This window comes from Nicotiana tabacum, chromosome 19 (assembly GCF_000715075.1).
Source record: "Nicotiana tabacum cultivar K326 chromosome 19, ASM71507v2, whole genome shotgun sequence".
In the NCBI taxonomy this organism is placed as follows: Eukaryota; Viridiplantae; Streptophyta; class Magnoliopsida; order Solanales; family Solanaceae; genus Nicotiana; species Nicotiana tabacum.
In genome coordinates this window covers 116,649,338-116,663,741 of record NC_134098.1, presented here as the reverse complement: position 1 = coordinate 116,663,741, position 14,404 = coordinate 116,649,338, and the positions used below count along the sequence as shown (strand labels likewise).

General features: G+C 39.3%; 1 protein-coding gene across 1 annotated transcript; it reads right to left on the bottom strand.

Annotated features, from left to right (window-relative positions):
* Window positions 1–276: 276 nt before the first annotated feature.
* Window positions 277–11,176, bottom strand: LOC107828133 (uncharacterized). Its single transcript, XM_016655390.2, is given in 7 exon segments — window positions 277–1,567; window positions 1,657–1,832; window positions 3,409–3,921; window positions 4,002–4,791; window positions 4,878–5,053; window positions 8,180–8,935; window positions 8,937–11,176. Coding segments are annotated over 7 exon segments (4,608 nt in total). The 5' UTR covers window positions 10,789–11,176; the 3' UTR covers window positions 277–1,222.
* Between the last annotated feature and the right edge of the window lie 3,228 nt (window positions 11,177–14,404).

The window sequence follows — 14,404 nt, the reverse complement described above, 5'->3', positions numbered from 1 at the left end:
AAATTTATTAGCAAAGTGAAATTGGTCTTAGTCTCAGATCTCATACACGAGCAAGCTCTTATTCTACTTGTGTTGATCAGTACCTTGATCATGCCTGGTGTCAGGGTTAGTAAGCAAAAACCTATAATCATTTGAACATAATTACCTATCAACAACCATTCCACCTTAGGCTGATGCGTCATCAGTATGGCAGCTCTCCAAAGACCGAGAAGATTCTTTTATTGAGTGAACTGGTGCAGTACTAATCTAAGCATCTAAAGATGTGAGCTCAGGAAATGCTTGAACAGAGCACTTTTTATAAGGTAGATAACTTAAGCGAAAGTTTGGGTAAAAACACCTATATACAAGACGTACACCAAAAAGTGGAAAACCTACCAAAAAATTGTTATTTTTTTTACAAATGACACCCACTCCTCGATATAACGAGCCCCATGGGTGCACCAAGAAAAAGGGATAAGAGACTATCAATGATACAAAATCAATTTCTACCCCTTCAACAACTCTCATGTTTCTCGCCAAACAACCCACATGAGTGCTAGTGGACTAACCCCCCACGCCTTACGTCTTCATCTCCATCTTCCAGTTGAACATTTCTTACAGTAACTGGCATCACCAGAGATACACCAAACAATCCCAGAATTAGCAAGAGACTCCCCTACAATATAGCACTAACAAACATAAGTAATCTCCCTCTTCCTCAAATTCTCAGCTGTCAAAATCATCCCTCTTGCGGCTAACCAGGTAAAAAGGCACACATTTTTCGATATCTTAGGGATCCAAACTGAGATGTAACGAGAAGCTACCTCCTCCCTAGTCAAAAGATTCTCATAACATGAGTTAAACAGAAAACACTCCAAGGTTCCCCACCCTCCAATATCGTGGCAGTCATGTGATGTGCTTTGTTTGTGAAGTAATTTAACGCGGCTTTGAAATTCTGACACCTTCCAATCTTGCAAGTCCATCCTATAGCCTCCGGATTCGTTGAACTGTTACCTCCTGCTGGCAAGTTCTACAAATGTTTAGAAAAGCAAGCCTCAAAATGTTAACCCCACACCGCCAGTGCCCCAAAAAACGTAACCCCCACCCCCCACCCCCAAAACCCAAAAGAAACATTAGCACTAAACTATTCTCACCCCCTCAAAATATTCCTCCACAACCCACTCCCACAATGCTCATAAAGAACATAACCGTGAGGGATTGTCAATAAAGCACTTGATACAACTCATCTCCTCGTGGATAAATGACGATGGCGCTTAAAGTTCTGTTTTCTTCGAGTCCTGTGGATAACATCAGTGTCACCAGCTGGGGCAGAACGTTTCTTCATGAACTCTTTTCGCACTTGAGCAATTGGAGCAGGTCTGCAAGTTCCTTTATTTGTTTTAACTTGTTGGAACTTAGCAGTAAAGTTTCGATTTGAGCTTGATTGACTCGAGTTTGACATCTGAAATTGAAGTGTTTCGATCTGTTCTTGAAGTTGAGAAGGTGAATATTCCGACTGAAGACCACGATCCACAATATGTCTAACTGCATTTCTTAGTGCATTTATTTCATAACTTATAGCCTTCATCTGCGATAAAGATAGATCAAACTTGATTTTGCACTTCAGAAGAAATGATCATGAAGTTATTTGCCAAAGAGGAAGAGAAGACTACATACTTGGGCTCGATGAGAACTATTTCCAGCATGAAGTATTTGCTTGGCAATCTCTTCTGAGTGTCTAACATAATCCCTCAGGAGCATCACTGGTGAAACCAAGTTAACAAGATCAAACTCATAGACATAAGTAAATGCCACCATCCACTGCTTTTTATTTATAAGATTTTGGACGAAGCCTGTAACTCGAAAAAGACAAAAAAAAAAGGAAAGAAAATATCAGTCAGATAAATCCAAAGGCTGTTCAGTCTTTGGTTATAGTCAGTAAAAACGAAGTGAGTAGTGTAAAATGTTCCCTGTCAACTGAAGTGCCCATTACAAGAGTCAGATGGAAACATCAGCTACAGTAACAACTTAATTTTTTGTTCAAATAGCGGGTCACAGATATAGAAATTGCACGTTAAAAGGAACAAGAATTTTAGCCAATGCTGATGATGTCAAATATCAAACCACACCCTCAAAATAACTCAACTGAATGCATTTTCTAGTTATATTGTACATCGAAAGATTTGGAAAAATCACAGAATAAAAGAAAAGTAAACAAAGGTTTATCAGCTCCAAAAATTCTCACCAACTTTATTCTGAGAAATGAGATCAGAACTCCTCTTCAAAAATGCCAAAGAGATACAATTCAAAAGACTAGGATGCTATTCAAGCATTCAATCACCAGGTACCTTTTCTTTCAGCAAATAACATAAAACACCTATGCCTCACAATCAAACTAGTCGGGGTCGCCATATAAATCCTCACTATCCATGTCACTCTATTTAAACTCGTCTTAAACAATATTTAACAATTGAAGTTCATTGACACTAGACGTTCTCTATCTTTTCTACAGGCATACAAATCCTAACAAGATAAACTCCTAATATTGGACCTAGAGTAAGCGTAATAATAATACCAAGCCTTAATCCCAACTAATTGGTATTGCTATATGGATCTTTTCTTTCATTATACTCCAATTTCCGCTAAGTTTGGATGGATCCGAAGAGATTATAGTTCTTTCGAGATAAGCCTCTTCCGTGTGATTTAAGGTCTACCTTGCTCCCTTAACACCTTGAATCACCATGGTTACACACCTGCAGACCAGTACATCTCAAGATCTACATAGGATATGACTAAATTATCGCAAGCGAACTTCTCTTATTGTATCCCCTATGTGTGCTACTTTCACCTTTTGTCAAATGTGGTTGTGCAACCTTTTATGACTGTTGATTCATCCTAAATCGATTAGTTTTAAGCTAGCAGTCAACCTGTCTCAACTCTGCTGCTTTATAAACTATGTGAGAAGGCTCTCATAGATAGGGTTATTTCGGCTAATAGCATAGACCTATCGAATGCCAGGATCACGGTCGCCAAGGAGTAATTCCATATGTTCCTTGGAAAAAGTAAAACCAATTTCTACAACGGGAAAAAATCATCATAAAAAATGAATGCTAGTCATAGAATGTCTGATCAAATTATTCCTTTTTTTTTGTAGTATGCATAATATAAAACAACAAGATGAATCCTACAAATTCAGTCACCTCAAAGGACAATAACAGGATCTAAATAACCAATTAAAAAGGCAATAATATTATAAAATAGCAAGCAAAATTCCATCACAGATGAGAAATGAACACAGGTAGAAATGTGTGACCCTTCATATGACAAGCAGCAGTGCAGCACATTATTCATATTAGGAAGTGACTGTGTGTGTACACAGGCGAGTACATTTCAAAGTGAAACAAGCAATAGAAAGAGAGAGGAACATACATCGGATCTTATCTATCAACCCAAGGATTTTGAACAAAGTAACAACCCTTTCAGTTGGTTGAACTTTCTCCAAAAGACCAAAAAGTGCATCTGAATGGAAAGAGTCTATTATTTTATAAATAGCTAAAAGCTGCACAAATGCCAAGAACTCGGATATATTTAGCTGGGACCCGATCAATGTAGAATACCAATCAACTGCAAACGCAATAGCCCCCACTTTAACATGAGGTTTAATTTCTGGAGAAACTTCTCTCAGCTGGTCCAACAGATCAGAGAAGCTCCGCATAACTGATGGGAAGTTTTCACACCTCCCTAATTTTGTGGGATGACAACTCCGGAAAGCATCCAGTACAAGCAAAGCAGGATCTAATGTACGATGTAAACTTGAAGCACAATTGCAGATTACATCATGTCCTTCGCATTTCATATCCGTGTTGTTGCAAATAGATTCATCTGTACAGCATTGAGCCTTGTGTCTCTTCGATTCTTCTATGGAAGGAAGATCATCACTTCCTGGAAAGCCAATATTAACACAAACTCTAGGAAAAAATTTGACAATACCATATACAAAATTCTTAGATATGATTACTTACTTGAAGTATTATCTGAAATACCAAGGGCGTGACAGATTTCAGATGTATTCACATGCGGTGATACCTTGTGATACAAACTCTCAAGTTCATCTTTATCGAAGGCAGATGCCAATCTGTAGCTTCCTACAAGAAGAAGAAAACCCAAGATTGCCAAATGGTTTTCCATTTCACCCATCATCTTTGCTTTCCAGGCAAATGCAAGCTTGCTTGCTTCTAATTTAGCCTCTGGTTTAATCCCCGGCGAAAGTTCCATGAATTGTTCTAATAAAAGGATGCAACTCTGCCTGATAATATTACGATTAAATTCAATCTCTTCTTTCTGATAGTCTGGAGGATAAAACCCTACCAGTGCTTCCAACACAAGCATCCCCGAGTCCAGTGACATTAGAAGAGCACTAAAGACTTCACTCCGCAACAACTTGTGCTCCTTCAAATGTTTGTTTAAGAAATTCTGCAAATCCTCTCCACTCATGTTCATAAGGATAATGGGCATAGCATTGGAATGATCTAAAGTGCACGAGGGGGTTCTAGCAGAGAATGATGCGGAATTGAGGGACTTGGTGCCTGTGGGACTAGATGGATTAGTAGAACCCAACTGATTCACATTCGCTTGCTCTGGCGTTTTAGCCTCATAAATGACACATAATGCAGCTTGATCTTCCTTCTGCCTTGTAAGCATTTCTATACATTCTTCAAGGTGTTCTATCGGATATTTAGATTGAAGTTTGTAATTCAGAATACATCTGATAACAGCTCTAATAGAAGCAACCCGTTGTTCAATGGCCTCAATCTATTTGCAAAATGTTAAATAAAACATTATAAAAATGAGTCTTAAAGGAGGAGATTAGAACATTGGCAACAGAAGTGGCATAATACCTTTTCTTCGAATGAGCAGGTCTCTTTCTCGCAGACATTCACATAATTACGTTCAACATATTCCATGTAATTTTTCAGAATGGCTGTGGGTGGGAACTGGTCCACAAGTTCAAATGCATAAGCATATCTAATAGCTTCAAGATGTCGCTGCTGGGTTAGAAGATTCTGGACAAAACCTGTAATTAAAAAGAGGAAGAGAGTTGGGTAAGGTCATGTCCTCGGGGGTGGGAGGGTGGGGGGTAAGGGTGCTTCCAGGCTGAGAGTTAGGTATTGAAACATATGGACCTTGACGGGGAAGTCTATTGAGTTAGCGAAGATTCTCCATAAGAGGAAGATCGATATAGCTTGTCTCCGGGAGACAAGACGGGTGGGAGATAAGGCACGGGATGTAGACGGGATTAAATTATGATACTCTGGTCGCGTGGGGGCAAGAATGGGGTAGGCATTTTGGTTGATAGGGATCTCCGAGAGTTAGTGGTGGAGGATAGGAGGGTGAGCGACAGGTTGATGAGCATTAAGCTAGTCGTTGGGGGTTTTACTTTAAATGTGATTAGTGCATACACGCCCCAAGTGGGCTTGGACAAGGAGGTTAAGAGGTGCTTCTGGGAGGACTTCCATGAGGTTGTGCGTGGTATCCCGCACACTGAGAAGCTTTTCATAGGAGGAGATTTCAATGGCCACATTGGGGCAGCATTTAAAGGTTACGATGACGTGCATGGAGGCTTTGGTTTCGGAGTTAGGAACGGAGGAGGAACTTCGCTATTGAATTTTGCAAAGGCGTTTGATTTGGTGATAGCTAACTCGAGTTTCCTGAAAAAGGAGGAGCATTTGGTTACTTTTCAGAGTTCGGCAGCAAAGACTCAGATTGACTATCTACTCTTCAGAAAATCTGATAAAAGCCTGTGCGTGCGCGGACTGCAAAGTCATCCTGAGTGAGAACCTCACGACCCAGTATAGGCTCCTGGTCGTGGATTTGGAGATTATGAGGAAGCAAAGAAATAGGGTTGCGTATGGTCTTCCTAGGATCAAGTAGGGAGCTCTGACACAGTAGTTGAGGGATAAGTTGCTAGCTATGGGGTAGTGGGACGTGAGTGGTATGTAGACAGCGACTACGAATTGCATTAGGGAAGCTGCTAGGGAGGTATTGGGGGTCTCGAAAGGCCTATCTAATGGCCGCAAAACGGACTGGTGGTGGAGCACTGAGGTCCAAGGTAAAGTGGAAGCCAAGAAAGCAACTTATTTGAAGCTGTTGGAGAGCGTGGACGAGGAGGAGAAGAGGACGAACAAGGAGCGGTATAAGGTGGCCAAAAAGTAAGCTAAGTTAGCAGTTACTGCAGCTAAGACTGCAGCGTTTGAGCGTCTCTATAAAGAACTTGGAGGCAAGGGAGGGAACAAGAAGTTGTACAGGCTAGCCAAGGTTCGAGAAAAGAAGACCTGTGACCTGGACCAAGTGAAGTGTGTCAAGGATGAGAAAGATAGAGTGTTGTTGAACGACGCACTAATTCAACAGAGATGGCAGACTTACAGAAGCTATTCACCTTATTAGGAGGTTCATGGAGCAGTATAGAGAGAAAAAGGAATTTACATATAGTGTTCATCGACTTAGAAAAGGCTTACGATAAAGTGTCCAGGGAGGTGATGTGGAGATGTTTGGAGGCTAGAGGCATTCCTATTGCATACATAAGGACTATTAAGGACATGTACGTTGCTGCTAAGACTCAAGTGAGCACAGTGAGAGGGAACTCAAAACACTTCCCGATTGTGATGGGTTGCATCAGGGGTCAGGCCTCAGCCCATTTCTGTTTGCCGTGGCGATCGACGCGCTGACGCGTCACATTCAAGGGGAGGTGTCATGGTGCATGTTATTTGCAGATGATATTGTACTGATAGACGAGACGCGATATGGTGTTAACGATAGGTTAGAGATTTGGAGACAGACCCAGGAGTCTAAAGGTTTCAAGTTGAGAAGGACCAAAATAGAATACTTGGAGTGCAAGTTTAGTGGCGCGACTCAAGAAGTGGATGTGAGGCTTGATTCACAAGTCATCCCTATGAGAGAAAGTTTCAAGTACCTTGGGTCTATTATACAAGGAAATGGGGAGATCGACAAGGATGTCACACACAGGATTGGGACGGGATGGATGAAATAGAGGCTCGCTTCCAGTGTTCTATGTGATAAGAATGTGTCACCAAAACTTAAAGATAAGTTTTATAGAGCAGTAGCCAGACCGACTATGTTATATGGGGAGGAGTGTTGGCCAGTCAAGAACTCACATGTCTAGAAGATGAAGGTGGTTGAGATGGATGAGCGAGCATACCAGGTTAGATAGAATTAGAAATGAAGTTATCGGGGACAAGGTGGGTGTGACCCATGTGGAGGAAAAGATGTGGGAGGCGAGACTTAGATAGTTCGAGTATGTGAAGAGGAGAGGCATTGATGCTCCGGTGAGGAGGTGTGAGAAGCTAGCATTAGAGGGCCAACGAAGAGGTATAGGCAAGCCGAAAAAGTATTAGGAAAAGGTGATTAGGCAAGATATGGTGTAGCTCCAGCTTACTAAGGACATGACCATGGATAAGAAAGTGTGGAGGTTGAGAAAAAAGGTAAAGGGTTAGGTAACCCAGTGTAGTCCTTGTTTGTAACAGTGGCTTTGACACACCACTTAATGTCTTTTGAGTATTTTTGTATTCCTATATTTCTGTTACTACTTGTTTTTTGCTTCGGTTTTCTACTTGCATTACCTAGTGCTAGTTTTGAATTTTCGCTTCGGTTGTCAGATCGATTTGCTTATTTTGCCTCTCCCCTTTCCCTTACTGAGCTGAGGGGCTACCGGAAACAGCTTTTATGCCTTCTTAAAGGAGGGGTAAGGTATGCATACACTCGACCCTCCGCAAATCCTACTTCTGGGACTATACTGGCTATGTTGTTATAATTTTTATGTAATCAGGACCTTGTACAAAATGCATATGACATTATCAACCTGATGCACGATTTGTATAGTTTTTTCACAAGCACAATCTTTGTGATGTTTTGATTCCAATAGATTCTTACTCTTATCAAAGAAACCTAAAAGCCTTCTTATGATATGGCTATGGAGATATGGCGATGAACAAGGAGCACGCTGGAAGGAAATTATCAAAGCAAAGCAGGTTGAGCGATGTCACTGGAGCACTAAAGTGAATTCAGCATCATATGGTGTTGGAGCCTGGAAGCATATTAGCAAACTATGGCAGGAATCGTTTCTGATGTGTCCTTTGAAGTGGTAGATGGATGCTAGTAAATAGTTAAATACCAACATACTTACCAGGTAAGTTCTGTTTCATACCAAGAGAACCACATAATTCTGCAAATTTGTCATGCTTAGCAACAATCTCCAGCAGGATCATAAGATCATCTACCTTAAAGGAAGAAGCCAAATTGTACGCAGCCAAAAGATACAAGAACCCCAAGATCTCGTCTTGGTTCCCTTTTGTCACCTTCATCTTAACCTTCCAATCCCTTGCAATATTTCTTGCTACTCTCCTCACAAAACCCCGAATCTCTGGTGAAACCCTAATTAACTGCTCTAACAGCAGAATGCAGCTCCGTCGGGCAACACTGCCCTCAAACTCTGTTTCTCCCTTTCTCAAATGGGGAGGATAGAAACCTTCCATTGCATCAAGAACCAGTTGTGCAGGGTCAGGAGACATCTGAAGAGCCTTAAAAACCTCATCAGACATCAAATCCAGCTCCTTCTCATGCTCATTTAAGAATATCTGCAACCTCTTTCCATCCATTATCACAACAAAACTTGTAACAGTAGAATTACCTACAATAGCATTGACCCTGTCCAGTGCTACTTCTTCCGCAGGCTCTGACTTTATGTGCGCATTAGGAATAGCATTCAACTGCTTCTCTTTCTCTCCGAGCTCTTTACACCTATCCTCAAAATGTTTCTCCCTTGATTCAAGCTCTTCTAATCTATCCTTAACCCTTTCCTCTCTAAGTATAACTTCTTTCATGCGTTGCTCAAAAAGTCCCTGCTCTGCCAGGAATATTTTCTTTTCTGATTGAAAGCCCTCATAGTTTTTTTTTTGCAAATTCCTCTACTGAATCCAGTTTCTTCTCCTTTGAATTAAGTTCTTCAAACCGCTGCTTATATGCTTCTTGAAATGAATCAAGCTCTCTCTCCCTCAAATTCAGTCTCTCGTTGAATGACTTCAAGTGTTCCTCGTGGAGTTCAAGTTTCTTCTTCATTACATCATGAAATTTCTCCTTGTGCTCAAGTTCCTTCTTCATTGAGGACAAGAAGTCCTCCTTAGATTCAAGTTGCTTCCTAAGAGCAATCAAGTTATCTGCTTCAGCTTTGAATTCCTTCTTCACTGACTCGAATTCATTCTCCTTCTCCCTCAGCTCCTTTTTGACAAAATCCAAGTTTTTTTCCTTTTCTTTAAGTTCCTTCATCACAATATCTAAGTTACTTTCCTTCAATCCCAATTCTTTCTTCATATTATCCAACATATTTTCCTTGACAGAAAGTTCCTTCTTCACCGCATCCACATTAATTTCCTCCTCCCTTAGATCCTTTTTAACAAAATCTAAATTTTTTTCCTTCTCTTTAAGTTCCTTCATCACAATATCTAAGTTACTTCCCTTCAATCGCAGTTCTTTCTTCATACTATCCAACATGTTTTCCTTATAAGTAAGTTCCTTCTTCAAAGAATCCAAGTTAGTTTCCTTCTCCCTTAGTTCCTTTTTTGCATGTACCAATTTTTTTTCATTTTCTCTAAGTTCCTTCTCCAAATAGTCTAAGTTACTTTCCTTCACTCTTAATACTTTCTTCACACCTTCCAACCTGTTTTCCCTAACAGCAAGTTCCTTGTTCACAGATTCCACGTTATTTTCCTTTTCTCCAAGTTCTTTCTTCAAAATCTCCAATTTACTTTCCTCACCTCTTACTTCTTTCTGCATACTATCCAACCTATTTTCCTTGACAGCAAGTTCCTTGTTCATAGATTCCAAGTTATTTTCCTTTTCTCTAAGTTCTTTCTTCATTATCTCCAATTTACTTTCCTTCAGTCTTACTTCTTTCATCACACCATCCAACCTACTTTCCTTAACAGCAAGAGCCTTCTTCAGAGGTTCCAAGTTATTTTCATTCTCCCTTAGTTCCTTTTTCACAGATTGCAAGTTATTTTCATTCTCCCTTAGTTCCTTTTTCACATAATCCAAGTTATTCTCCTTCACCCTCAGTTCTTTCTTCACATTATCCAACTTACATTCCTTTATCACCAGCTCTTTATTTAAAGATTCCAACCCCATTTCTCTATCCTCAAGTTCCTTCTTCATGAACTGCAAATTATGTTCCTTGACTTGAATTTCTTCCATCCTTTCAGCCAATTCTTGATCTTTCAACTCAAGAGCATGTGTTTCATGGTGAATCCAACTCTGAATCCTATTCAAATCCTTCTCTTTCAACCTAATTTCAATTAATTTTTCCTCCACATCGCCTGTTTGTTTCCGCTCGAATTCAACCTCATCCCAAAGCCTTTCCACCACCTTCTCCTGATCATTCAGCTTCTCCTCCCTTAACTTCACAGTCTCAGCAAACCCTTTTCGTGCCAAACTCAAATCCTTCCACTTCGATTCCAATTCCTCCTCTTTCCTCTCAACTTCTTCGCGTTTTCGTTCAACTGATTCCCTAATAGCATTGAGTTCCTTCAAGCTCTCCGCCGCTGATTCTTGAACTGATCCTAAATGCATCTCCGATGATTCCATCTCATTGAAGCATTCCTTCAAACAGTTGCTGGACAATTCTAAGTCCTTCTCAAAAGTTCCCCATTCTGAAACTAAATTAAATATTTTTTGCCTTAACTCCACCGTTTTCTCCTCGTTGTTATGCAACGCTTCCGATATCTTTTCCAGTACACCCATATTGCTTCACCAACATACATACAAACCAAAAAAAGACAAATATTTAACAGTTAATACAGTACAGAGAGGGGGAGGGGGGGAAGTCAGAATTTAGAGTATAATAGCAGTCAACAAGAGTGCCGAAACAGAGAATTTTGTTTGAAAACTGAGATTTTGGAAGCATGAAAACTTCTATGGGAAGTTAAAAGTTACAGTAGTAGGGTTCGTAGAGAATACTAAAACAAAATGGAACTGGAAAAGGGAAAAGGAAGTTTCCGCTTCTAATCTAAAAGGGTGAAGAGATACATACTGATTCCAGCTATTTTACAATAGACGTGGGTCCCCCTGTCATACTTTTCGCTTTCTCCTGTTTTCCTTTTTGTGTTTTTTTTTAATTCCTCTTCAAAATAGTATCGAGTTTAGAAGCCTGTCGTATTACAAAACTGTTATAAATATATATTATATTATGGATGTTCATTTAGTACTCCGTTATAAATAAGATTCCTGAAGAAACTTATCCATATGAGATTGCGCCGTAAATATGTTTATGTATTTAGTACTCTATTAGAAATAAGCCTCCTGAAGAAGCTTATCTTTTCGGTACTCCGTTATGGATATATATTACTCATGGTAGAAGATTATCTATATCTGGCACAACATCTTAGAGTAGCAGCTTACACAGCAGTTTCTTTTCTTCTATAAATAAAGGAGAATGCAGTTCATTATGTACATAAGTTTGAAGTTTGAATAATATATCAGTTTCTCTCTATACTTGTCTTTACTTTACTATCTTTATTTAATAACACGTTATCAGCACGAGACTCTGCCATCTCAAGAAAATACTTTGAAAGTATCAGAGGTACGAACTTTCTTTTTCTAAATAATGTCAAATCTTTCTAAACTTGAGTTTGTAGCCCTGGATATATCGGGCAAAAGATACATGTCTTGGGTGCTTGATGCCGAAATTCATCTTGATGCGATGGGTCTAGCAGACATCATCAAAGATAAAAATCAGGCATCAAACCAAGATCGTGCCAAAGCAATGATATTCCTACGCCATCACCTTGATGAGGGCCTGAAAATGGAATATCCTACTGTTAAAGATCCAGTCATACTGTGGAATAATTTAAAAGATAGATATGACCACCTGAAGATGGTCGTTCTTCCACGGGCACATTATGATTGGACTCATCTAAGGCTACAAGATTTTAAATCTATCAGTGAGTATAATTCTGCTATGTTCAGAATTATTTCCCAATTGAAACTATGTGGTGACAATATTACTGATCATGATATGTTGGAGAAAAATTTTACCACTTTCATGCCTCGAATATGCTCCTGCAGCAGCAATATCGAGAGATGGGATTCAAAAAGTATTCTCAACTTATCTCACATCTTCTTGTAGCCGAGCAACATAATGGGCTATTAATGAAAAACCATGAAAGTCGACCTACTAGTTCTTGTCCATTCCCTGAAGTGAATGAGACGAACTTCCACCAAGCTAAGCGTAGAAGAGGACGTGGCCCCAGTCGTGGTCATGGTCGTGGCCGGGGAGGAAACTCTAATCGTGGTAATAACAATGCACCAAAGAACCATCCTTACCACCGGCAGTGGAAAATGAAGGAACAAAAGCATGAAGCGGTGCAAGCAGCAAAGCCAGAAAATGCATGTTATAGATGTGGAGGAAAAGAGCACTGGTCACGTACATGTCGTACGCCCAAGCACCTGGTTGAGCTGTATCAAGCCTCCCTAAAGAAGACAGAGAAAAATGTTGAAGCAAATTTTATTTCTGAAGATAATTAAGACTTCATGCATTTGGATGTAGCTGATTATTTTGCACTCCCAGAAAGAGAAATAAGTCATGTGATTGGTAGTAATATGTAGAAATGTAAATATTTTAATTTTTGTTGTTTGTAGTAGATAGTATGGTTATGTAATTGTTGTACATAAATAAAAGTTATGCTTTGAAAATAATGTTTACTATCATATTAATTTTGTTTATGTCATTTTGAAGAATATGGATAATCCTCAAATTATGTTTGGATCAAAGACCAATCATGAAGATATTTGTGTAATTGATAATGGAACAACTCATGCCATATTCAAAGATCAGAAATACTTTTCTTATTTGCATAAGGAAAAAGCAAATGTTTCCAAGATTTCTGGTAATATAAGTTTGATTGAAGGCTCCGGAAGAGCCACTGTATTTCTGTCTAAGGGAACAAAACTTATTATCAATAATGCATTGTTCTCCTCCAAGTCCCGAAGAAACTTGTTGAGTTTTATAGATATCCGCCGAAATGAGTATCATGTTGAGACAATAGATGAAATAAACGTGGAATATCTTTGTATTACAAAGAATATTTCTGGCTAGAAATGCATTGTAGAAAAGTTACCAACTTTATCTTCTGGCTTATACTATTCAAAGATTAGTACAGTTGAAGCACACTCTATCGTAAACCAAAAGTTTACTGATTCAAATACTTTTGTGCTTTGGCATAGTCGTTTGGGCCATCCTGAATCAATAATGATGAGACGAATTACTGAAAATTCGAGTGGGCATCCATTAAAGAACCTGAAGATTCTTACAAATGATGATTTTTTTTTTGTGATGCTTGTTATCAAGGAATGATCACTAGACCATCACCAATAAGGTTGGCATTGAGTCCCCTGCCTTTTTAGAACGTATACATGGGGATATATGTGGACCTATTCACCCACCAAGTGGGCTGTTTAGATATTTTATGGTCCTAATAGATGCATCTTCAATATGGTCTCATGTGTGCCTACTATCATCTCGCAACCTGGCGTTTGCAAAGTTATTAGCCCAAATAATTCGATTAAAGGTACAATTCCCAGATTATCCTATAAAGGCTATTCGCCTTGATAATGCTGGAGAATTCTCATCTCAAGTTTTTGATAATTATTGCCTATCAGTTGGAATAAAAGTTGAACATCATGTAGCTTATGTTCATACTCAAAATGGCCTTGCAGATTCATTTATTAAACGGCTGCAATTGATAGCAAGACCACTACTTATGAAAATAAAATTGCCCACTATTGTTTGGGGTCATGCTTTCTTGCACGCAGCATCACTTATCCGTCTCAGACCAACACATTATAATAAATATTCTCCGTCATAATTAGTTTTTGGTCATGAACCAAATATTGCCCATCTACAAATTTTTGGATGTGCTGTATATGTGCCAGTAACACCACCACAGCGCAGTAAGATGGGCCCCCAAAGAAGGTTAGGAATATATATTGGGTTTTAATCACCCTCTATTATTCGCTATCTTGAACCATTGGCGGGAGATTTATTTACTGCTCGATTTGCAGATTGTCGATTTGATGAAACAAATTTCTCATAATTAGGGGCAGAGAAAAAGGAAATCAAAAGATAAATTGTGTGAAAAGTTTCATCATTATCTCACTTTGATCCACGTACCCCTACATGTAATAAGGAGGTCCAAAAGATTATCCATTTATAAAATATAGCAAATCAAATGCAAGACACATTTACTGATTTGAAAAGGATAACTAAGTTGCATATCCCTACAGAGAATGTACCTATCCGAATTGATGTCCCAACAGGACCATCTACTAGCATGAGAGCTAGTGAACCTAAAGTACGCCT